The 24,518-nt window shown below is 36.9% G+C and overlaps 1 protein-coding gene across 1 annotated transcript in view; it reads right to left on the bottom strand.

The window, feature by feature from the left end:
- The window catches only part of LOC311090838 (shisa family member 6), a 99,692-nt gene that overhangs the window by 52,355 nt on the left and 22,819 nt on the right, over window positions 1–24,518 (bottom strand). Inside the window, exons 4-5 of the mRNA XM_084126406.1 lie at window positions 16,277–16,369; window positions 11,607–11,672 (exon numbers count right to left, since the gene is read on the bottom strand). Of these exons, the coding sequence (XP_083982532.1) occupies window positions 11,607–11,672; window positions 16,277–16,369 (159 nt within the window). The remainder of the gene's footprint in view (window positions 1–11,606; window positions 11,673–16,276; window positions 16,370–24,518) is intronic.

The raw sequence follows: 24,518 nt of genomic DNA, 5'->3' as shown, positions 1-24,518 counted from the left end.
CAAAACGCCTTTTAGATTGCCAACTTTCTCTTTTAAAAAGTTAATTTTAGTGCTCTTCATCAGAAAGCTGTCTTCATGAATAATTCATGGATTTATTAATGAGCTTATGGAGCATAGTAAAGTAATGCAGCCCTTGAATGATGCTCTGCTCTTCTAAAGCACACGAAATAAGCAGCCCTAAATGAATGCGTGTATGCCTGCACTCTGAATTAATAATTAAACCACTGACCTGTGCATGACTTTGAAACTAAACATCCCGTATATACAACCAGACCTTATTCAGAGTACATTATGCCAAAACTTTCCAAAAACTAAACAAACAAAAACAAAAAAACCCTGTGATATCATAAAGACACTCAAAAGAACCAGTAGAATGTCATGCACCATTATGACTGTGATGTCATACAAAAACATTCCACCTTACGAATCTTAGAACGCACTTCCTGCAATGTTCCTTTATAGAGCATCTGGTGATGATGTCACAGAGACACACTGTCCTTGACCTGGACTCCTCAGTGATGTCACCTCTCAGCAGTCCATTTAAACGGGTCATGACAGGGATTTTTTTAGTTCCTTGAGGTTCACTTATAATGTTAATCGATTTTTTTTGCACACACACACACACACACACACACACACACACACACACACACACACACACACACACACACACACACACACACACACACACGTTTCTTTATGAACTTTTCTTTAACCTGTACCTCGTTTACAAATCAAAATGTTCAGAACAAACATAAAATCCTCAGACGCAATCCAGGATGCTATTAAAATAAAGCATCCACTTGTTTTTGATGCTAAAATCCTTCTGCAGTCTGTCCAGAGATGCAAACGAGCTGTTTAAACTGAACATTTTTAAAGCAAGCGTTCTTTCACTTCCATTTGTCCTGTTGTTGAAAGACTCTGAACTGAAAACACATCTGTATACTGTATCCAGTGTAGACAGCATCAGTGATTATAATGGCTTTATTACTCACATCCAGTGTAGGCAAATATCAGCCGTAAATCGACCTATGATGCGATGATATAACTATTCATCGATGTCTTGCTCTTTAGGCAGTCATATGCAAATGTGTTTGCCCGTGTGACCCGCAATATACAAACAAGCTGTTTTTGGACTTTGATTAAATAAATGCTTTTTTTAAATGAAACATAAAAAGAAAAAAATGGCCTCAGAGCAAAAACCGCTTTGAATTATGTAACACAAATAATATAATGCACTGTAAATTAAAAAAGATTACTGGAGTATGTTTTACAAGAAAATACTATTTCATTCTTTCTATTTCAAAATGTCTGGCAGTTCAATGTACTTGCTGTTTCTTAGCAATTACTTGAGAAATTTACCAGCAATTTCTTAGTAAATTCAACGCTATCTCAGGACCAATTCGTACGAATTTGTACGAGTGATTAAAAGGTGGCTAATTCGTATGAATTCGTACGACCTCACTCGTACGAATTCGTATGATTTGTCTAAACCCACGTGATGGTTAGGTTTAGGGGTGGGGTCAGAGGTAGGTCATTCGTACGAATTCATATGAATTGGGCAACTCGTAAAATATGTACGTTTTAGCAAAAATCGTACTAATTCGTACAAGTGAGGTCGTATGAATTCGTACAAATTATCCACCTTGTAAAATTCGAATGAATTGCCGTGAGATCGGGTTGGTAAATCCCACACCAAATGTTGTTTGAGTGTAGTAAACAGCATCTGCACTCAGCAGAGAATCACGCCGCAGTGATTTATATGAAGGGTGCTGCACCTGAGAAGACTTTTCTGAATTCTGATCGCATGCTGCATTGGTTTATGCTTCTCCTTTCGGTCCATAACGCAGCATGCTATCAGAATTCAGACAGCATCAGAGGCCAAGCGTACACTCATACACACGTATGCATACAAACACAGTCTGATCAATGGTGTGATATAATAACAGTGCGCTTTCACTGAGTAAAACGCTCATCTCACTGCTGAATAATGCAGGGACTCCACTAATAAAACCTACAGTGCAAACTTAAGATTAATTATTCTAAATAGATTCTCAAATTAAACAAAAACTAAAGGCCCGTTCGCACAAAGGACGATAACTAACTATAACAATAAAGAAATTGTTCTAAAAATAATTTTAAATGTAAAAGAATAACAGTGTCCATACAACAACTAGAACAATAAAAACAAAAACAATAGCTGTGTTTACATGGACACTAATAATCCGATTGTAATCAGAGTACTAGAATAAAAAAGTCACGTCAATCGGAATGAATTGGTCAAATCCGATTAAAATGAATTTGGATTGTAAGAGGTGATTAATAATACTTTTCTAATCCGATCGAGAGGACATTTGACAACTTGATCGGATTGAAACACTTGATCGGATTGAAACCCGAAATGGGAAACTTCTGCACATGTGCAATGATGTAGAAATAGTGTAATGACGTATGGATCGAGCCGTTGTTGTTGAATGCAGTGTTATAAATGACTGATGTGCTATTGTAAAACTCTCCTTCCACTCATTGTCTTTGAAGTGGAACAGGACAACGTCCCACCAGTCCTTGTTTCGGACTCTCATCCACAGACGCCGTGTTTTGGGCGAGGGAAGGGGCGTTTTTACTGTGTGATAAATATAAGCAGCACGGCACAATGGTTCATGTACTTGTTGTCTCCAAATTATTGCCTTGAAATAGATATATATTAAAGGGATAGTTCACTTTAAAATGAAAATTCTGTCATCATATACTCACCCTCATGTTGTTTCAATCCTTTATGAATTTCTTTCTTCTGCTGAACAGAAAGGAAGATATTTAGGTTTCTGGTCCCATTGACTTCCATAGTAGATTTTTTTTCCTACTATGGAAGTCATTGGGATCAGAAACTGTCTGATTACTGATATTCTTCTAAATATCTTCCTTTCTGTTCAGCAGAAGAAAGAAATTCATACAGGTTTGAAACAACATGAGGGTGAGTAAGTATATGATGACAGAATTTTCATTTTAAAGTGAACTATCCCTTTAAGGGCCAGATTTTCTAACAGCTTGCGCCAGTGAAAACCATCTTTCGCGTTAAAACCAAGCGGCAACCTCCCCTTCTCTCTCTTGAAACCAACACGGAAGTGAGTTAAACTGCAATTCATTAACTGGCCGCTTGGGCTGGCTGCAGAAGTGAGTCAAATCTGTATCTCCCCCATGTTAAAATTACCAACTTTACAGCAGAAAAAAACATGTTTACAGCCTGGATCTCTATGTGGCTTTGGTCTATACAGCTAATTTTGCCCTTCATAAAAACTGTGAGGGGGGTGAATTTTTTTATAACTCATCCGTTTAGTTGATTAATATTTAAATTTCTGCATTTAAGGGTGTGGCCACTTGAGTGACAGGTGGGTTGTCGCTGATGTCAATGCTAGCCGTTTGTCTGCTGTTACTAGCCGTCACTTCACCTCAGCAAATGTTGCTGCTGAACTTGCTTTCTCTGCAGTGTTTGTGCTTTTTTTTCGGGATTATTTCATACAATTTAATACACCCATTACTTGGGTACAAAGCCCACGGCTTTGGATTCCGTCGTTGTCGTCGAGTATCGTTCGAGAGAACAACCAGCGCTGTATTTCAGTTGTTTTCCTCTGTGAACATGCACTAATGGATGTCTGACAATTTCGTTGCTTTTTGGAGTTTTCAAATTTAAAAACGTCAATAAAGGCTCGTTCGTTCTGCTCTCACGGAACAGATGGATTATAATATGCTTATGTAAGTTACCGTCAGATGAAATCATGCAGGCGTCGGCGCTTTCTCCGTCCATGCAATAAATGCACATCCATGAATGAGCGCGGATTTTCTAGCGCATTTACTTGAACTTCATAGGCAATATATCTATGGTTTAACCCATTTGAGAGGCGGCCAAAATCAGAATTTAAAATGGACTGAAAAGCTCTCTACGAACTTGACGAGCGATGCCGCGCTGACGGACCATAGACTATAAAAAAGTGACTGACATGTAACGTTATGCACATAAATCACTGTCACACACACTCTCAGAGTAATATTAAGTTACTGCATAATACATTTTCAACTAGCAGAATAGTACAGAATCACAATACACAGTCTCACTTGTAGCCATGTCTTTTAACTATTATAATATTTCGAAGGGCAAAAACAGGAACTTTTAATTGGCTTTACATCATCAAGTGTCACTTTAGCGCGAGGCCCTGTGCAGTCGCAGACTTGGTACTGTCAGTAGCATAACCTTATAGCATTACCCAGAGCCGTTAACAGCCTGAGCTAACTCGATCACGTCGAGCTGTTTGGGCGTGATTTCTCAGCCTCTTTGCCCATTTTCTGTTATCCGGGAGTGACGCAAGGCCAAGATGGCGACGGCCGGCTCCGCCCACTTTAGGCTTCAAAAATGCTCTTCAGAAACCTACGGGTGACGTCACGGACACTACGTCCATATTTTTTTACAGTCTATGGTTAAAACCATCTTTTCACACAGTGAAAACTTAGCGCTGAAAAGGCGTGGACAGGGTTATTGTTGCGGCCGATCTTTTTGCATATGCATTTGTAGGAGTTTCCCTTTCAGACGCTAAACGTGCTAACAATGCACCTGAACACACCTCGTTTTCAGACCAGCAGCCCATGAGCGCACAAATTTTCACAAATCCATTTGCTATTTAACAAAGTGGCGCAGGACGTGAAAATGATAACTGCGTTGGGCTGATACTAGCAAAGAACACTTACGTCGCGCCTGGCGCTGCATTGCATATGGGTCCCCCATATGACAGCCAATCAGAGTCTATCCTGCTTTAAGAGCTGGAACGTTTAAAGCGGCAGACGACATAACCACAGCGCTCACTTAAAATAAACAGAACAATATGATATGATGTTGGTGGTTGGTTCGCTAATATAGTAATCTTATAGTTATCATAATTGGTGTGAATGGGCAGTAAGTATACAGATGAGATCAGGGAGAAAAAAGAAAGAGCAAAGGACAAGAAAAGGAAGACAGTAAAGAGACATACTGCTGAAATAATTTGCACACCATAAGAAAACCCTTTGCATTTGAACTAGGTCCTGCAGGGGTGCTTTATCTGCGCTCTGCACGATCCCAAAGGCACGGAGCAGTAATGAGGACACAGGGCAGAGAAACCTGCTCTCCTTTGGACATATTTTCAGACTGAGCTCCCTCTGCTGTCATTAAACAGGTCATCTACCATGAGGAGACACTTCAAGTGTCCAGAGCAAGTTTTCCAATATGACCATTTCAATCTCAACCTTCTGACCTGATACTAACAAAGCAAACCGTTAAAGCAGCTGACCGAGAAAATTCCATATTATGCCAATTATACAATGGTCAAAGGAATTCCTAGGTGATTTTCACACTGCAATCTGCCTCTCAGAAAAAAAGGGAAAAAAAAGATGAAAAAAATTAAATGTATTTTGTGTCCCACAGCAGAAAGTAAGTTTTGGTTTGGAACGATGTGAGGGTGAGTAAATGATGACCGAATGTTCATTTTTGGCCGAACAATACCTTTAAGACCCAGTTTGGCACATGCGTCAATTCTTATTCTAAAGTCAAATATAAACAATGCAGAATCACTTGAATAATTCTATGATGTTTATTATTCAGCATGTCACTGTTTCACAAATGAGCTGGATATTAGAAATCGGTCTTGCGTGAATGTCAACACAAAGCTCATAGTTTGTTTCAGTCTCTCCTCCTTTTCAAGGACAATATTTCTCACATTGTTTTGAAGTATTTCTCTATTCCACCAATATGCAATGTGCATATATAATATACACTACCATTACTACGTTTGGGGTCAGTAAACTAGTGAAACTAGCATAAATATTTTGCCACTAAATGCACTGGCCTCTGCATTGCAGAGATACAGACTCATTTTTGGCATCATGCCTCAAATTTGTTGATGCGGTAAACGAAAACAGTTTAGTCTGTCAACACGAAATCTATAACTTTTTGTCAGCACAGTCTGATGATCTGACTCAAATTTGGTGAAAATTGGACAAACAGTCTAAGAGAGTGTCAAAATCGATATCTATGTTCTCGACATGACCCAAGGAATATAAAGGCCAGTTACATTACAGTAGGTTAGTGTAATCAAGAGTTATTAGCATTTTTTGAAATTTCATTATACCTTCTGACCACAAGGTGGTCCCTGGTGGCCCTGAATCTTTTTGAGTACTTTCAGGGCATGGTGCTGAAGACACATACCAAGTTTCGAAACGACACGCCAATGCATTCGTAAAATATAGCATTTAACAACGAAATAAACGATTTTGGCCAATATGGGAAAATTTGGTATCGCTCAGCTCTGCATGCTGCACCGAATCAAATTTGTGATAACAAACATAACACACACCAGGTTTGGTCAGAATACGCTAACGAATTGCAATGATATAGCCTCACATTCATTTTGGCGGTCACTTCGTTGAATTCGTTGAAAAAAAGACTTTTGTCGGCACAGTCTGAAGATGATCTGGTTCAATTTACGGGAAAATCGGAGCAATGGCCTATCGAAAAAGTAGGTTTAGTGGGAAATAAAAAATTGCGGAAAAAAATTTCATTACAGAAAATTACGTCACATAGGGAAATCGAATCGAAGGGAAAAAGATCCCTTACAGTTCAAAAGTTATTAGCATAAACATGAGTGCAAATTTGGACAGTTGGTGGCGCTAGAGGATTGAGACTCCAAATTTGCTATAGTGACATTTCAGACTGTCCTCTATCTGTGTGCCAAATTTTATAACAAATAACATAACATGTTAGATAACAAGTAAACTTGATTTATGAATGTTTAGATATTTGTACTTGTTTTTCTGCACCCAAAGAGGGAAATTCTTGACATTTTTGAGCTGTTTAAAAACATCCAAACTAATCAATAAACCTAATCAATCACTCAGGAAGCCGGACCGCCGTTGGCCCTGGTGACATATTTCCTGTTAAAATTTTTGATGTGGCGAACAACCGCAACCGTCAGAAAGACCACACAAAAGCTCTCGGGCTGCGGGCGAGTAAATCAGCAGACATGATAAACAGACGCTCTGTCTGACAGAGAGCTTCTTGATCTCTCCGCCGTGTCATTTAGACGGATGGCTTGGATTGGCCCAGGTCATTACCGCCCGACGTCTCCTCGGCAATGCTGTCAAATAAATCTCCAGAAGCCCGCCGTCTGCCCCACCCGGCCCGTAAATCACCCCGATGATGAAGTGACAGACAGGTGGAGGTGTCTCTCTGGTCAAGGGCTTACCTGGAGTCTCACACTCTATACAGCATCTACTGCAAGTCTGATGTATCAAAATTCAGTTCACGTTTATTTGAATTCACCTTACTGTTAACGAAAGATCCCAGACAGCAACATAGTATCGGCCCAGATCCGGCCCACATCTGGTACATGTGGATTTAACATGTACCAGATGTGGGCCGGATCTGGGCCGACACTATGTTGCTTGTAAACAGACATGCACTACTCTGCACTGATTGGCCAGATGGCTCAGTCTGTTGTGATTGGTCTCTGCACTGATTGGCCAGATGGCTCAGTCTGTTGTGACTGGTCTACTCTGCTCTGATTGGTCAGATGGCTCAGTCTGTTGTGATTGGTCTACTCTACATTGATTGGCCTACTCTACACTGATTGGCCAGATGGCTCAGTCTTTTGTGATTGGTCTACTCTGCTCTGATTGGTCAAACGGCCCAGTCTTTTGTGATTGGTCTACTTTACATTGATTGGCCTACTCTGCTCTGATTGGTCAGATGGCTCAGTCTTTTGTGATTGGTCTACTCTGCTCTGATTGGTCAGATGGCCCAGTCTGTTGTGATTGGTTAGTTAACGTCAAGTATTCAGTTAAACAGACAAAATGAATATGTCAGGCAGCAACTACATCATAATGCTCATAACGATTACAATATAAGGATAATATTTGACAGTTTCATATTTGATCCAAAGTTGGCGTCATCTGAGGTCTTCGCAAGTGTGGCGTCGGCTGAAATCAATCAATATTAGTCAATAACAGTAGCGCCAGCTCTTGTGGTCTAATATTATTTTGGGATAAAGGCAAATTTGACACCTTAAAGAGCTTGATGTACTCAGTGCAACAAGACACTGTTTTGAAACCAAGCTGCAAAAGCTACAAATTTAGTAGAAGTCTTTAGTGTTCATGCATCACATCATGTAGGCAAGGAAGACCATAAATTAAATCTCTTAAACAGGGCTCTGGGAAAAGCTTTCTGTTATGTTTTTGGAAGTGTTTAGGGTTAAGAGTTTAAGGGTGTTCGTGGAGATTAACGGCATGCGTTTGATGTGTAAATTGTTAAGACGTGTTGCCTTCACAACAGATGATTGATGTGAGCGGTATTACACGGTTAGGCAAGGTTATACTACTTTACACAAACCCTGTCAGTCACATTGGCGGATCTGTCTGCTGTTCATCATGACTGGCAGCTGTTTCTGTCTAAGTGGATCTGACCGATCCTTGGCACTGGTCTCCAAAACGACAGACTCTGTTTGGATGTCTAAACAGGTGTGAGACTTCAGTTGCTGATGGCATCAGAGCTGAAACACTGCCAGAGATATTACCTTTCTGCTCACAGCGCGGCTGGAAATCTGCTGCGATTACACACCGGGTCCTTGCGGACGGGCATAAAGCTTCTACCAGAGAAATTAAAACACAAAACAGCAGCTGTAACACAGTCTATTAGCTCTGATAGGACCAATGGGATTTCTTTGACCTGCACATGAACACATGCATGCCAGGGCTACTATAGTTAACTACAACCAAAACCAGTCACTTGAAATAAAATACATTTGATCTGAAACAAATTAAAATGAATTATGATAATAATAACTTTTGAAATTTATTTAGGTCTCCTACAATAAGTTTACATGCATCCAAGGTAAAAAAACACTTTTAATTTTCTCATAATATACATTGCAGCATCAGCTCTTTTCTTACAGTGTCGGAAACAGTTCGATAAAGAATTCAGTCTCTCTAAAACCCCACTTACTCTGCTCTGATTGGTCAAACGGCCCAGTCTGTTGTGATTGGTCTACTCTGCTCTGATTGGTCAAACGGCCCAGTCTGCTGTGATTGGTCTACTCTGCTCTGATTGGTCAAACGGCCCAGTCTGTTGTGATTGGTCTACTCTGCTCTGATTGGTCAAACAGCCCAGTCTGCTGTGATTGGTCTACTCTGCTCTATTTGGTCAGATGACCCAGTCTGTTGTGATTGGTCTACTCTGCTCTGATTGGTCAAACGGCCCAGTCTGCTGTGATTGGTCTACTCTGCTCTATTTGGTCAGATGACCCAGTCTGTTGTGATTGGTCTACTCTGCTCTGATTGGTCAAACGGCCCAGTCTGCTGTGATTGGTCTACTCTGCTCTGATTGGTCAGATGTCCCAGTCTGTTGTGATTGGTCTACTCTGCTCTGATTGGTCAGATGGCTCAGTCTGTTGTGATTGGTCTACTCTGCTCTGATTGGTCAGATGGCTCAGTCTGTTGTGATTGGTCTACTCTGCTCTGATTGGTCAAACAGCCCAGTCTGCTGTGATTGGTCTACTCTGCTCTGATTGGTCAGATGACCCAGTCTGTTGTAATTGGTCTACTCTGCTCTGATTGGTCAAACGGCCCAGTCTGTTGTGATTGGTCTACTCTGCTCTGATTGGTCACACGGCCTAGTCTGTTGTGATTGGTCTACTCTGCTCTGATTGGTCAAACGGCCCAGTCTGTTGTGATTGGTCTACTCTGCTCTGATTGGTCAAACGGCCCAGTCTGCTGTGATTGGTCTACTCTGCTCTGATTGGTCAGATGGCTCAGTCTGCTGTGATTGGTCTACTCTGCTCTGATTGGTCAGATGACCCAGTCTGTTGTAATTGGTCTACTCTGCTCTGATTGGTCAGATGGTCCAGTCTGCTGTGATTGATCTACTCTGCTCTGATTGGTTAAACGGCCCAGTCTGCTGTGATTGGTCTACTCTGCTCTGATTGGTCAGATGACCCAGTCTGTTGTGATTGGTCTACTCTGCTCTGATTGGTCAGATGGTCCAGTCTGTTGTGATTGGTCTACTCTGCTCTGATTGGTCAGATGGTCCAGTCTGCTGTGATTGGTCTACTCTGCTCTGATTGGTCAGATGGTTCACTCTGTTGTGATTGGTCTACTCTGCTCTGATTGGTCAGAAAAAAAAGATAAAAAATAATAATAATTATAATGGCAAAAACTAAACAAAACAAAATTGAAAACAGAAAATGTAAAAATAAAAACAAACCCAAAACATTGATAAAAAAATAATAATTATACTACATGAACAGGGGTGCATGAATGCATGTATGCATAAACTACATGAGAGGATTGTGTAAAATCAAAATTGCATTCAGTTCCCCCAACAACAGTTTGCAGCACAAACGATACTTCTGGGTTTGTTCCAATCACTAACTCAGAATATGAGCAATAGTAACAGCAATGCTTGCTAGTGCAAACAGCACTAATTATGTTTGTTGAGAGTTCACAGTATAATTAAAGCTGTAATTATTGCAGGTCAGCTGAATAATCCCAGGGTTTAAACAAAGAGGGATTTAAGCTGGTTTAGAGCCAAACGTTTTTGTTGAATTATATGGCACAGTGGTTAAAAGGATCACCATGGTAACAGCGAGGAGAAACCCGCAACAACAGTCATTAATAACCTAGAGATACTGTACTGGGAAAAAGGCTAGAAATGAACCAACACTAAACTTGCTCCTGCTGGTACGGGAGGTGAAATTAATCAAAAAGTTAATTTACGTGAAGCACAAGGGAGCAAATTAAAGCAGAACCGCTGCACATAAATGCAGTTTACCCAACAAACACCTACATTAAACTATGAAACTATAAATCACTACATATATGTCACATTGTGTATATGTCAAAACACCCTCACATACGGACACAAAATCGCACAACCCAACATTCAGTTGAGCAAGATTCAGATCTTTCCTCAAACTGACATTCGACAGAACATCTCAGTCCGTCTTCTAGATTGACCACTGCAAAAAAATCTTAAATATAGCAAAACAATTTTGTTAGTGCATGGTAAAAAATTACTAAACCTAGCATAAATATTTAGCCACTAAAAATATTAATGGTCTAAAAACTAGCGGGAAAACGCTTACAATTCTAATACCCTTCAAAAGATTGTGGTCAGAAAGATTTTTTTAAAATATTTTCATAAAGGATGCATTAAATTGATCAAAAGTGACAGTATTTATAATGTCACAAAATATTTCTAATTTAAATAAATGCTGCTCTTTTGAACTTGAATCCCGAAAAAAAAGAATACAGCATAAGACATTCTACGCTTGAATTTGTAAAGATACACTAAAAAAGCTTAATATTCAATGTTTCTAATACAATTATCTTGCATAATGTTGCATGATATTAGGACATATTTGCTCTTGTTTTCCTCTTCTCAAGAGGGGCGTTTAGCGCACAGTTGTTTCATAAGCGTGGCTTCCGACAGATTGCAGATCATCCCAACATCAGTCAGGACTCGGGACACAAAGCTCATCCGTGAGGAATGCGTGTGTTGTGTTTTAAGTGCATGAATGAAGCACGATACATACTGTAGGACAGAGGAACGTCCAGCTCGCCCTGCCACGACTGCCCGAGATCGTCTACAGAGTGCTGCGCTGCAGAAACACAAACACACACACACATCAACATATTTCATGCACAAACACTGAGGACTTCACGCTCTGTAAACATGAACTACTCCTTACAATATAAACACTTTCAAGCATCGAAAAATGTGCTTAACTGACATCGACCAGTGTTGTTATTGTAAACACTAAAACTAAAAACAACAACATTGTTGTTACTTGAAATAAAGCTTTAATATCAATAATTAAAAAAATATCTAAACCTTGAAACTAAAACTTAGAAATGTTCCTATGGCAACTAACTGAAATAAGTTTAAGTTGATGTAAAATGTTGTAAAACTAAGGGTCCGTTTACACTAGAAAACTTTTTGAAAACCGTTATCGTCTCCGTGTTAACTACAAAAATGCGATTTTGTGATAACGGTGATGTCATGCGCATGCATGTTACATGTTCAGTCTATAGGCGCGGAGTGTTTCGTTACAAAGTGGCATCGCCATCTACTGGCCTGACAGCAAAATGCAGCGTTTTTAATCGTTTCGCAGATCCATGTGAACGAGGATCGTTTTGACAACATTATTTTCCATAGTACATAGTTGTGGTGTAAATGTACTGTACCCTCAAACTGAAATAAACACTAAATAACACTTTATATTGAGGTTTCGTTTAATTGTAATTTGTTTTGTGTACATTTGTTATCTACATTAGTTAACATGAACTAACAATGAAAAATATTTCTGAAGTATTTATTAATCATTGTTAATGTTAATGTCGACATTTGCTACTATATTGTTAATATCAAAAGTTGTATCTCTTAAAATCATTTAATGAACTAACATGAACAAACAAAGAATGACTGTATTTTTATTAACTAACATTTACAAAGATTAATAAAAACTGTAACAAATGTTTTGCTCATTGTTAGTTATGCTATAACTAATGCAAGCCAATGGAACCTTATTGTAAAGTGTTAGTCAAAAAAAAACAAAAAACTAAAACCTATAACCTAAATTTAACCGAAAATGAGAAATATTTATTGGCAGCTAACTTAAATTAGTTTAAGCCAGTACAAAAATTATTAAAACTAAAATAAAAATTAAAGTTAAATATAAATATAAATATTAGCTAGAAAACTAATAAAAGTGACAACTAAACAAAGAATATTAGTGACAAATGCACATGAAAATATTAAAAATAAAAATGTAAAAAATAAAAGCTAATTCTAAATATTAATAATATAATCATGTAAAAATCATACTAAAATAATACTTTCATCAACAAGATGTAGTGATAAAGATATTTATATACCCATTTACTTTTGTAATGCAAAATGAACAATCTAAATAGATATTTGGTGACCAGTTAACATAAATTAAAAAAAATATCCATCTAAAAAGTAAAGCTGTTTTAAGTACCTATAAAATAAATTACTAAAACTTAAATAAAAAATAAAGCTAAACAGTTTTTTTTTAAATAAAAAAAACAATAAAGTAATGCAATTACTGAAACTATAATTAAAATGCAAACCAAAAGTATCAAAATAAAAGCAAATTCAACATATTATGAATTACTACAAAGCATACAAATAAAATAACACTGCTAAAAGATTCTTCAAAGTTTTTTAATGAATATATTCATAGATTTTAATGCAATATGTGACCCTGGACCACAAAACCAACAAAACATGGGTCACAATTTTGAAATTGAGATTTATACATCAACTGAATGCTGAATAAATAAGCTTTCCATTGCTGTATGGTTTGTTAGGATAGGACAATTTGGCCGAGATACAACTATTTGAAAATCTGTAATCTAAGGGTGCAAAAAAATCGAAACATTGAGAAAATCGCCTTTAAGGTCCATATATGTTCGCGATTGTGCTGCATTCACTCACAAAAATAAACGTTTTATATATTTACGGTTGGATATTTACAAAATATCTTCATGGAACATGATCTTTACTTAATATCCTAATGATTTTTGGCATAAAAGAAAAATCAATAATTATGTACATACAATGTATTGTTGGCTATTGCCACAAATTTACCCGTGCGCCGTGTGACTGGTTTTGTGGTCCAGGGTCACATATTTTAATGAAAGCCAAACGTGTGCACAATTAACGTCCACAGATGAATCCTTCACAATGCTGTGAACACTGTGCACAATCAACACCAGATTTGATGTTGCCTCTATCAGGCCGAGCTGAAACGAGTCGTGAGTTTGAGGAGCAGAACGAGCGGGCAGCTTCACTCCGTCGTCTCCGGAGAGAATCTAGAAACAAATTCAATCAGGTGGAATTAAACAGGGTGAAGATTAAGGCCAATTTGCATGAACCGCAGGGGCTTCTGATAGAAGTTGAATAAGCAAAAAAAAAAAATACTTAAGCAACTTATTAAACTCTTTCACCTTGAGGAAGTGAAGGGGTATTAACTTGATCCTCTTTTACAGTCACGTCTGAATCACACGCCGAAAAATCTGCCTATAGTGACGCACAATCAGCTCAATCAAAAGATGATTCAACCAACTGACATTCTTCATTCGCCAAGGAAACCAAGGTGCTAATTTTTGTGTCAAAATAATAACGGCAATCATTCCGTGTGATGTGTGATGTCATAGGTGAGAACGATGATGTCACGGATGTTCCTCAGACGGCTATGAATGTAAATGTTACTGGTTGTGTGTGTGTAAGCCGGTCGATTGTGTTGTTTAACAATCGCGTGATTATGTGGGCCGCGGTGATTCACTCAGGAGAGACAATGAGGAGCGCAGACGCTTGGCAGATCTTTTCTTTCCCACAAGCTTCCTCGTCTGTTCATTAGCTTCAGGAAACGTCATTATTGCACTGTCAACAGCTCAATCTTCCCATGGGACACGCATGAACACAAATGAAAAACAACTAGACGTTTGGGGGCTTTTATTCGGTCGTCTACTTTTTTTTATTTCTTTCTTTTGTCAATTGAGTTGAGTAATTGAAAAGGGAAGATCTGTAATATGTATTTAAGCATTAACAATTGTTTTTAAATGACATTGAAAGTGTTGTTAGTGTAAACAGAATCTAAAACTTAATCTAAAAAAAAATATATATATATTTGATACTTGAAATAAAGCTGAAATAAAATAGTCTAAATATTAGGTTGAAATAAAATAAACCTTAAAACCAAAAATTATTTTTTTTTTTTTTTTTTTTTACAAAATTAAATGATCCTTGGCAACTAGATACGTTTATACAATAAACATTAACTGAAATAAATCTAATATAAAAACTAAACTTCTTTTATTTCAGCTTATCCTTTTAATTAGTTTAATAGTGATGTACTAAAATAACTAAAACTAAACATTTAATACAAATTCATGAAAACCATATAGACATAAAAAATGGGGAAAAATAGTTAAAATGTCAAAAATACACCACAAAATTACAAAAAATGTAAAATTGAAATGAAAATGTAAAATATGAAAATAAAAACTATGATGGTATCTCAACGATACTAAAATACCACTGCTTGAAGTACTAAAATTACTTAAACTGAAATAAAATAAAATAAAATAATAAATAAAATAAAATAAAATAAAATAAAATAAAATAAAGCTAAATATGAATGCTGTAAAAAATAGAACCAACAAAACACACACAAAAAAAAAAACAGACTAAAACTGAAACTACACTGATAAAAATGATTTTGTGGTGAAGATAATATTATAGAAAAAAACAATGTAATTTACATGAAAAAGTTATCTCAGGCAAGAAAAAAAACTAAGTAAATTCTATATTAGTACTCAATTCAAGCGTGTAGAGATGAAAGCGTAAATATCAACGTTATAAAATTAAGTAAAATTACTCAACTTTACTGATACTGGTGTTCCCAACATACACTGGGCCTTGAATAATTAATGAGGTTGATTTTTCACTGTTTCATCATTGCTTTTGTTGTTAGGATTAGTAACTTGCCATTTTGTGACATTTGAAGTTCATTTTCCACTCAAAATGACACATTGAAACAAAAACAATCCATCAAATGTTCCCGTCATTGTTTATTGTCTACCAAGTATTGAGGTCTCTGCGTTCACATAATGCTTAATAAAGTAGATATGGTGTCTCACACAATATGTATTGTATTTATTACTTAGATGTTTCTAGGTAAACTTTAAAAGTGTGGTTTAATTCAATGTTGTATTGTTTGAGTGTATTGCAAAGGAAATGTATTGATGTATTGCAAAGGAAACTTCAATTAAATAGATATTACTCAACCTTTTACTAGCCAAGTTAAAATTACTTATTTTATTTGTTACTTTCACTTAACTTAGTTAAGCAGAGTTTACTTAATTCCATATGTGAAGTTTACTTAAAAAATATTAGTGAAAAAAACTTGCCAAAGAAAAATTAAGTCAATTTTACTTATTGTTTTTTTCAGTGTATAAAAAAATAAAAGCTAATTCTATATAAATATTCTAGTAGTGTATAAATAATATTAAAATAACACTGTTATCAGGAGGATGCAGTACAGATACAGCGGCATTTAAAAAGTGTCGGAATTTCACTGCATTTGCAAATGCAAACCTGAGCTCAGATGATGCTCAAGCTTAACTTATTCTGTTAACAAGGTGTCGCTCATCAAATCACGATCTGTGCGGTTACCTTTCATATGACTCCTGCCGATTGTCACGAAGCCAGAGGAGATGAAGTTGTGCATGTCTTGACCACTGCGGAAGTTTTCTTTCCCATAATGCCCTGCAAAGACAGACATGCAGCAAGTGTTATAAAATAAAGCACAGTAGTTAAAAACAATCATGGCATGTCCCTGAAAAAGCTTCACGCAGAAGTTATCCGACTTCCATTTGAATGAATCATCCGGCCCGAGTCCGACTGCGACAGACATTATGCTGACGTCTGTTCGACTGAAGAATACCTTTATTCAGGGTTTAGACAAGACAACATGGTGAAAAGGGTCAAATCAACTAACTAAAAAATGATTTACTAATAGATATCACCATAAATTCTCAAGTCGGTTAAGCACAGGACATTAAGACTATTGCTTTGTATCATGTTCATGTTTTCTGAAATGCTGCTGAAGTGGAGAAAAAAACTTTAAAGATATGTATTGTGTTTGAAATCTACAGATGCAATATATTAAACATTTAAATGTGTATTTTTGATTAATCTAAAAGAAGACATGTTATACAAGCAAAATAGATCAAAATTGACCAGTGCATGAAAAAATTATTTTCTCTGTATTCTCAAAGAGGGAAAAAAAACACCTCACTTTTATTCAGAGACCCAAACTGAGCAAAAATGTGAAATATAGTGCAGATGCTGATATTATACGGCCAAAAATAAGAAGAAATCCTGATGCTTTTAATGTAAATCAAAGAGATCTTTGGCAAATACTTACATAAAATGTATATAAATATCAGTCGTCACTCTGTATCTGCCAATAGCATATATTAGTAAGATGATATTTAAAGTTTTATGATCAAAGCTCTGTAGTTTTAAAACGTATAACGCAATGCAATACAATGATTATTGAAAGAAGAAAGCATGATCATATTTAATACATCTGAACATCAAGGTCAAGACAAGGTGCTTCATTAAGCATTAATGGTATGTGTGTGTGTGTGTAGTGGGGCAGAGGTTCTGCACAGGGACTTGACACTAATACACACACACACTCTCAGCTCGTCTTCAGCCCCGCAGGGTTAGAGGACACTGCCTGTGATGGGAATCTTCACCGTCTTGCACTGGCAGGTGAATCCTCCATCTAATTATTGACATCTCTGACCAGGACACTGATCCGAGGGTCACGAGATGGGAGAGTTGAGAGCTTTATCTGTGTCATTGCTCAGCTCTACAGAAAGCCAAGGCAAGACAAGTCATCTAATACAGATCATTTTTCAAATTTTTTACAGCTGAAGTGTTTAGAACTATAAAACCTACTGTATCATATTTGATACGAACATTTCTTAGGCTTCTATTTGATCAACATGATCAAAGCTTTGCTGAAAAACCTGTTGAACACAATCTACACACCTTCCGTCTGATTGATAGTTTTTTTTTAGCAAGTAAAACACCTTTTAGTATAATGGAAAAAACGTCCACCTTCTGCTCGTGGTTCACGTGTTTTTTTGCTGTGAAATCTTTACCGATTTTTAGAAAGTAAATGTAAGAATAACTTTTATATTGTTAATAATATTTCAAGATGAATACTTACTGGACTGAAGTTTACTTAAATATCCAATCAATCATTTTTTCGAAAAATCATGTTCAGATATGAGTATCAAATATGATCGTCAGGCTTTTGAGGAAGGTTGATTTTGTTCATCTCGTAATCATATCATTGTATTACAGTATATGTTTTGAAACTACAGAGCTTTGATCATAAACTAAACATTAAAATGCTATTTTACTAAGACATATTACAGCCAGATATACAGTGACACTGACATTTATATGCATTTTATGTACAGTAAGTATTCTATTATGTTATAAAGATCTCATTGATTTACATTACAAGCTATCATAATTTCATCGTATACTTTTTGTTCATATAAATATCGCAAAAATATGCAATTTGATGCAGATGTTGATATTCTTCCTTCAAGTATGAGCTCCATATTCTCACTATATCACACTTAATGAGCCATAAAAGAATGATACTCAACAACAAAAAAACAGGTATGCAAATATTTTGTCTAAAGGTTCAATAAACTGTTCTATCTTTAAAAAAAAAAAAACAATATGTCAGGGATGACAGGGTTAATATTTATCAGACTTCTCAATGCTTGTGAAAAGCACTTTTCAAGTCACTCATTATGTTTTCAAGTTCTCAATTCAAGGGAAAACCTGAAGAGAGATGCACACTTTATTGCTCCATAAATCAATTGTGTGCTGTGTAATTGTGTTGAGATATTTCTCTGTGAAGTTTATAGCGCTGAAGTTCAGGGTTCTGAGGCGGAACAGAGATTACGGTCAATACTAACAGCAACCGATAGACAGAAAACATTTTCCGGCAGTCTCTCATTTTGAGCCCTATCTTCCTATTTTGTGTTATTTCTGGCACACAAAAAAAACATGGAAAGCTTTGTAAAAAAGATAGCCACCATATGCTTCACGAAACATCAGCTCCTTTGTTTCAGTATTTCAATAATGCCCATTTTTTAATCTCCAAAATATATCCCTACCAGAAGTAAAAAAAAATATACATTTACAATCAGACAAGCATATTGAAAACTCATTTGTCTCATTTGTTAATATTAGTTAATGCATCGACTAATATGAAGTAACAATGAGCAATTTATCACAGCATTTATTAACCTTTGTTAATGTTACTTAATAAAAATGTGTTCATGTTAGTTCAGAGTGCATTAACTAATGGTAACAGATACAACTTTAGATTTTAAAGTGCCCCCAATTATGCTTTTTCGAATATACTTTTAGTAGACCAATCACAACAGACTGAGCCATCTGACCAATCAGAGCAGAGTAGACCAATCACAACAGACTGGGTCATCTGACCAATCAGAGCAGAGTAGACCAATCACAACAAACTGAGCCATCTGACCAATCAGAGCAGAGTAGACCAATCACAACAGACTGGGCCATCTGACCAATCAGAGCAGAGTAGACCAATCACAACAGACTGGGACATCTGACCAATCAGAGCAGAGTAGACCAATCACAACAGACTGGACCATCTGACCAATCAGAGCAGAGTAGACCAATCACAACAGACTGGGCCATCTGACCAATCAGAGCAGAGTAGACCAATCACAACAGACTGGGCCATCTGACCAATCAGAGCAGAGTAGACCAATCACAACAGACTGGGCCATCTGACCAATCAGAGCAGAGTAGCTCTTGGGACAGAGGGGTTTAGAGAGACTGAATCTTCAAACAAACAAAAAATTGTGCATGTGCAATGCAAGTTATATTATGAGGAAATTAATGTGACGTTTGATGTATATAAACCTATTGTAGGAGACCTCCAGAACAAAACTGTGAACCTTAAAAATAGCATAATAGGGGCACTTAAAAAATGTATTGGTAAATTAAATTATCATTAAGATTAATTGATACTGTAGAAGCATTGTTCATGTTAACTAATGTAGTTAACTAATGTTAGCAAATGAAACCTTATTGTAAAGTTGTGTAAATCTCAGAACTTTTGACTTTTGTTCAAGCATACTAGATTTTTCAATCAGATATAAGGAATCACAAGCCAATGCCTCAAGTAACCAGTGCACAATTAAAATTCCCAGTGTCCTTTTCTACACGAAATCAAAGACACGGGAGTCGAGATGACCCGGGAACAGACAGAGATCAGATCGCATTAAGGAAACCATAATGAGAATGGCAGATGAGACCATTTGCCATCTTCATTAGGCTCTCTCTCTTCATGTTTTCCTCACAGAGGCCGATCTGTCCATCATTGTGATTTTGGTACATTGCTGCATGATGAAAGTTAATATTTAATGTTTGTCTTTTATTAAAACAAGACCTCATTGAACCATTTTTTCTCATCAAACCGAGTAAAACTGAGGCAACACGCATGCTAATGTGTTTCATCTGATAGATCTGCTTCATTTTGGCTTCTGATGTGCATCAAATCCTCATATCCTGGTTACAATAGCCTGAAGCAAGGCAAAATTTTGCTATTTAATTTTCTAATCTGGTGTCCATTTATAATCCCAGCACTAAAAACATCATAATTTAGTATGTCATGACTATTTTCCACCCCAAATTAAAAAGGCAATTTTTGCTACTGTACCTTTAAGACTTCTAGGCTAATTTGGAAATGACCTCTATTGTGATTGGCTAACCTCTGCATACTGATTTCTAAATTTTGAGTTGTGACAGCAACAAAACATCAAACTCAAAAAGAGAAACACACTATTTTCCATGATAAGAGCCATGAACATGTCCAAATATCTACAAGTGAAAATGGAGTGCGACTATAATAATCCTGTCAGCTAATTTAACATTGGTTGCAACAACTGCAACCATAAATTAAATTTCATTCAGTGATTCCTGGAATCAAGTCAGTCCCAAAATACCATTTTAAATAAGCATGTAATGCGCTCACAACAGGCATAATTACACGCTATAAATCACTGAATACAAGGTCTCAGACTGTGTCAGGCGACGCTCAAAAAAGAGAAAAGACATCTAATATCGCACGTCTTGCCACCAGTTAAAAGCTATTTAAACTCAGCTAGGTTCAGAAAATGCAAAAACTTGCCGTTGCTAATGCTATTTTCTCCTAGTTGCACAACATTAACACATGCAGTATAATTGCAATTGCTTTTGGTGTAAATACGTGATTTAATATTGGAACGAATGTCAGTGCAATTCATTCATGAATCCATTAAAGTGTCTGATTAAATTGAATGCATCAATTACATTTATATACATTATAATGGCAAAACGCTAATGGACAGAGCAGAGTGACGGGAGGAATGGAGGTCACGGAGGTCGAGCACACGGAGAGATGGACGACCAGAGAATTGAAAGAAAATCTCAGCGTGGGGAATCAATGAGGGAGGGAATGAGATTGAATTTCTTTCAGCCAATTAATCAGGTGAACAAACATTCAAATTTCTTTGGGTTTGAAGGCTTTTTATGAACTTTGTGCCCAATTTAAAGGCATTTAATCAATCACATTGGACATTTTATAGATCACAAGAGCACTTTGTCACCAGCTCTCAGGGGACGAGAGAAGATCAAACGCAGCAGTGTTCCTCTCATGCAGTCACAAGCTTGTATGTTGTACAGATTGTATACGCCAGAGAAACAACCGCGTTGCCATCTTTAGAATCTTGTCTTTGAACTTCTGTTTTTACGATAGCTCTGTATATTTCTATGGCATCGCTGTCGAAGAGTAATTAGCTGGTGAAGTGGATTTACTTATTGTAGCGTTAACAACAGTTATCATGAGAATTGTAATGTTTGAAGTGAGTGTCATAACAAATGTCAGTAGACTGGGAAGATTTAGAAACGAGTAAGATCTTACCTTTAAAAATGTAGTGTATGTATCGATCGGGCCAGTGATGCATGAGATAAGATGCATGTGTAACAGTGTAATGGATCAGTGCGTCAGCTCTTAAAGTGACAGCAGCCTAATATTTCTGCTGTTGTCTATTCTTATACTGTGCGTTAATGAAACAAAAGACGAAAAAAAAAAAAAATGCTCACTGCTCCTGTAATAAGAGTTAATAGTTCTACAGCGAATACATTTTTTTCTTTTTTTTTACAGTGAAGACATATTTTACATTTGATCACTATTTCTGTATCTGAAAATCTAGTTTAGACCTACATGAAAACCTGAAAAGAAGTATTTATTTCATTTGTATGTTTGTTCTGTTGTATAAATTTGTGCTATTGCTCATAAATAGATTTTTTGTTTACCTGTAATAATATTTAAAATGTATATATATATATAATCCTAGTTATATGTGTGTGTATCAAGCGGCAATATTCTGATCTGAAAAATGAAGCCTACCCGGAAGTGCGAAAAACTGCAATACATCGAAAATCCACTAGGGGCAGGTCCCAAAAGGGAGCAAATGTCCATAGACCCCCATGTTAAAATGTCCGTTTTCACAGCATAAATTCATGTTTTTACAGGTTGGTCCCATGGACTTTTATTGCATTTTTCGATAGGTTCCGAGTGCCTGACAACTGTGAGGGGGGTGAATTTTTTTCTAACGAGTTAGTTTAGATCGTATTTAGATATAAAATGTATGACAAATAAGGGCGTGGTTAACTTTGATTGACAGCTTGATTGACAGCTGATAACGAGCATAGGCTGCGCCAAGGAGAATGACAACATAAGAAGCGCCATTTTTTAATATACAGTTGAAATATAATACTACTGTTTCTGTATCATGAAATGTAGTTTTAAGAGTTTTTCAGGCGAGAATGTAGTTGTTTAAAGCTCAAATCTGTGGTTTATTTATAAAGATTTATGAAAATTTTATCCAGGTTGTGAGATCCAGACGATCACCGGGCGCTCGGCGTTCAAGTACCCCGCCTGGAACAGCCTTTCCTCGGCTAGTCGTTCTGACGTTTGCCGCTGACTCTGGCGTCTCTGTAGTGGTTAAATATGAGTAATAATTTGTCTTGTGTATATCTAACGGGTGATTTTTGGTCTCGTGAATCTATAATTTGTTCCCTGGCCAATCGTTTTGGCTGAGGGCTAAGTGAAGTTTCATAACTTTATAAGCTATTTAACTTTACTGTTGTGTGGTTAGACTAGATTGAGTGCTGACTTTGTATGTTTGACTGAATTGTTTGCTTTATTTGTATAGCTTCTTGTACCTTTTACTTATACTTTTATAATGGCTAATATTGATAAAACTGAAACTGAACAAAAAGAGACTGGGTTGAGTTTTGTCATTTTAAATTTTAATACAACAAAGATAATGTGTGTCAGAAATCTGTAATGTTGTTTACTGCAACATCTGTTGTTTAGTACAAATGCACATATTGCCTGGACCATATTAAAATGTTTAATATTTTTATATTATATTTAAACGAAAAGAGGCAGGTTTGTGTTTTATATTTTGTTTTGTTATAAATAGGCAAACGTTATATGCAGTGAATATAATCAATACGCGTTGCCTGAACCGCATTTGTGTGGCTATAATGTTTAAGATTTCTTTAAATGAAAACGAAAAGAGGCAGTGTGGAGTTTTATAACATATTTCGTTTTATTGTTGCCTAAAATATACATAGCCTACAGAGATAACCGGAGTAGCAGAGCGAGCTGAGTGACGCGCGCTGTTCCATTTGCAGAATAACCGGACTCGCGTCCTCAGAAGTCATTCTCCTGAGTCGGACTTGGCAATTAAGTCCGAACTTTGCTTACTTGCTATCGATAAACGCCTAATGTCGGCGCTTGGCTTCTTGTGACAAACACGCCGAGAAGCAAGATCTGCTGTATGTCATCCATTGTTGTTTATGTTGCTTTCTTCGCGCGAAAATGACGTTGTTCCAGTCTCACACAAAGCCCGCCCTTTTACCCTTATATAATAGATTGGCCAGAAGGTGGGCGGGGTTAGGATTTCACAAGATTTTCCAAGATGGCGCCGCCCATACCCCCCATAAACGGCCTCAAAACCGTTCTTCAGAAAGTTTATGGGTGACGTCACAGATGCTTTGTCCATATTTTTTACAGTCTATGGTGTGTATGTTTATATGTTTTAATACATGTTTGGGAATACATATAAAAGATATACAGATACTGTGCTTGCAGACATTTTACTAATTCAGTATCCATTGTACATATTCTAACATAACATAAAACATGACTGGGACATGAAAATATGCCTCAACATAGGAATGACCCACATTCAGTCTGAAGCAGCACAGCATCTGCTATTAAATTCATCAAATGGTTTGATTATCAGTCATTTATTACTGCCTTTTTACTGTACTTTATATGAAATGAAATTTGATATGTTTGTATCCCCCTGAATTAAGCAGTGAGTGAGTACACTGTAAACTATCATCTCACTCAGACAAACAGTAATATTCAGAGCTAAGCCCAACCGCTGACCTCATTCAAACACAGCTGCATTTAGTTTATTCAGTAGCGCTTTGAATATTGATGTACAACAAGGCAAAGCACTGATTAGCTCAAACACAAACGAGACAGTACATCTGCATTAATGCTAACACTGAACTGGAGTCAGTAAAAGAGCATCAGGAGCGTGTTTCGATGGCTGCTTGACTGCTGCGCTCTGTGTGAATGGGGAATTCATTCAGATTTGATTTCTGATATTAGCTTGGACGGCGTGCCGGCAAACAGCGTGATGCTGAGCTTTTAAATATGAATCAGAAAACACGCTCAAGAAGTGCTGTGGGAGAGAGATCGAGCGAGAAG

The sequence above is a fragment of the Abramis brama genome (genome assembly GCF_963993115.1).
Source record: "Abramis brama genome assembly, chromosome: 1".
Lineage (NCBI taxonomy): Eukaryota > Metazoa > Chordata > Actinopteri > Cypriniformes > Leuciscidae > Abramis > Abramis brama.
The sequence above is the reverse complement of the archived record's forward strand: the minus strand, read 5'-3'. Positions and strand labels throughout refer to the sequence as shown.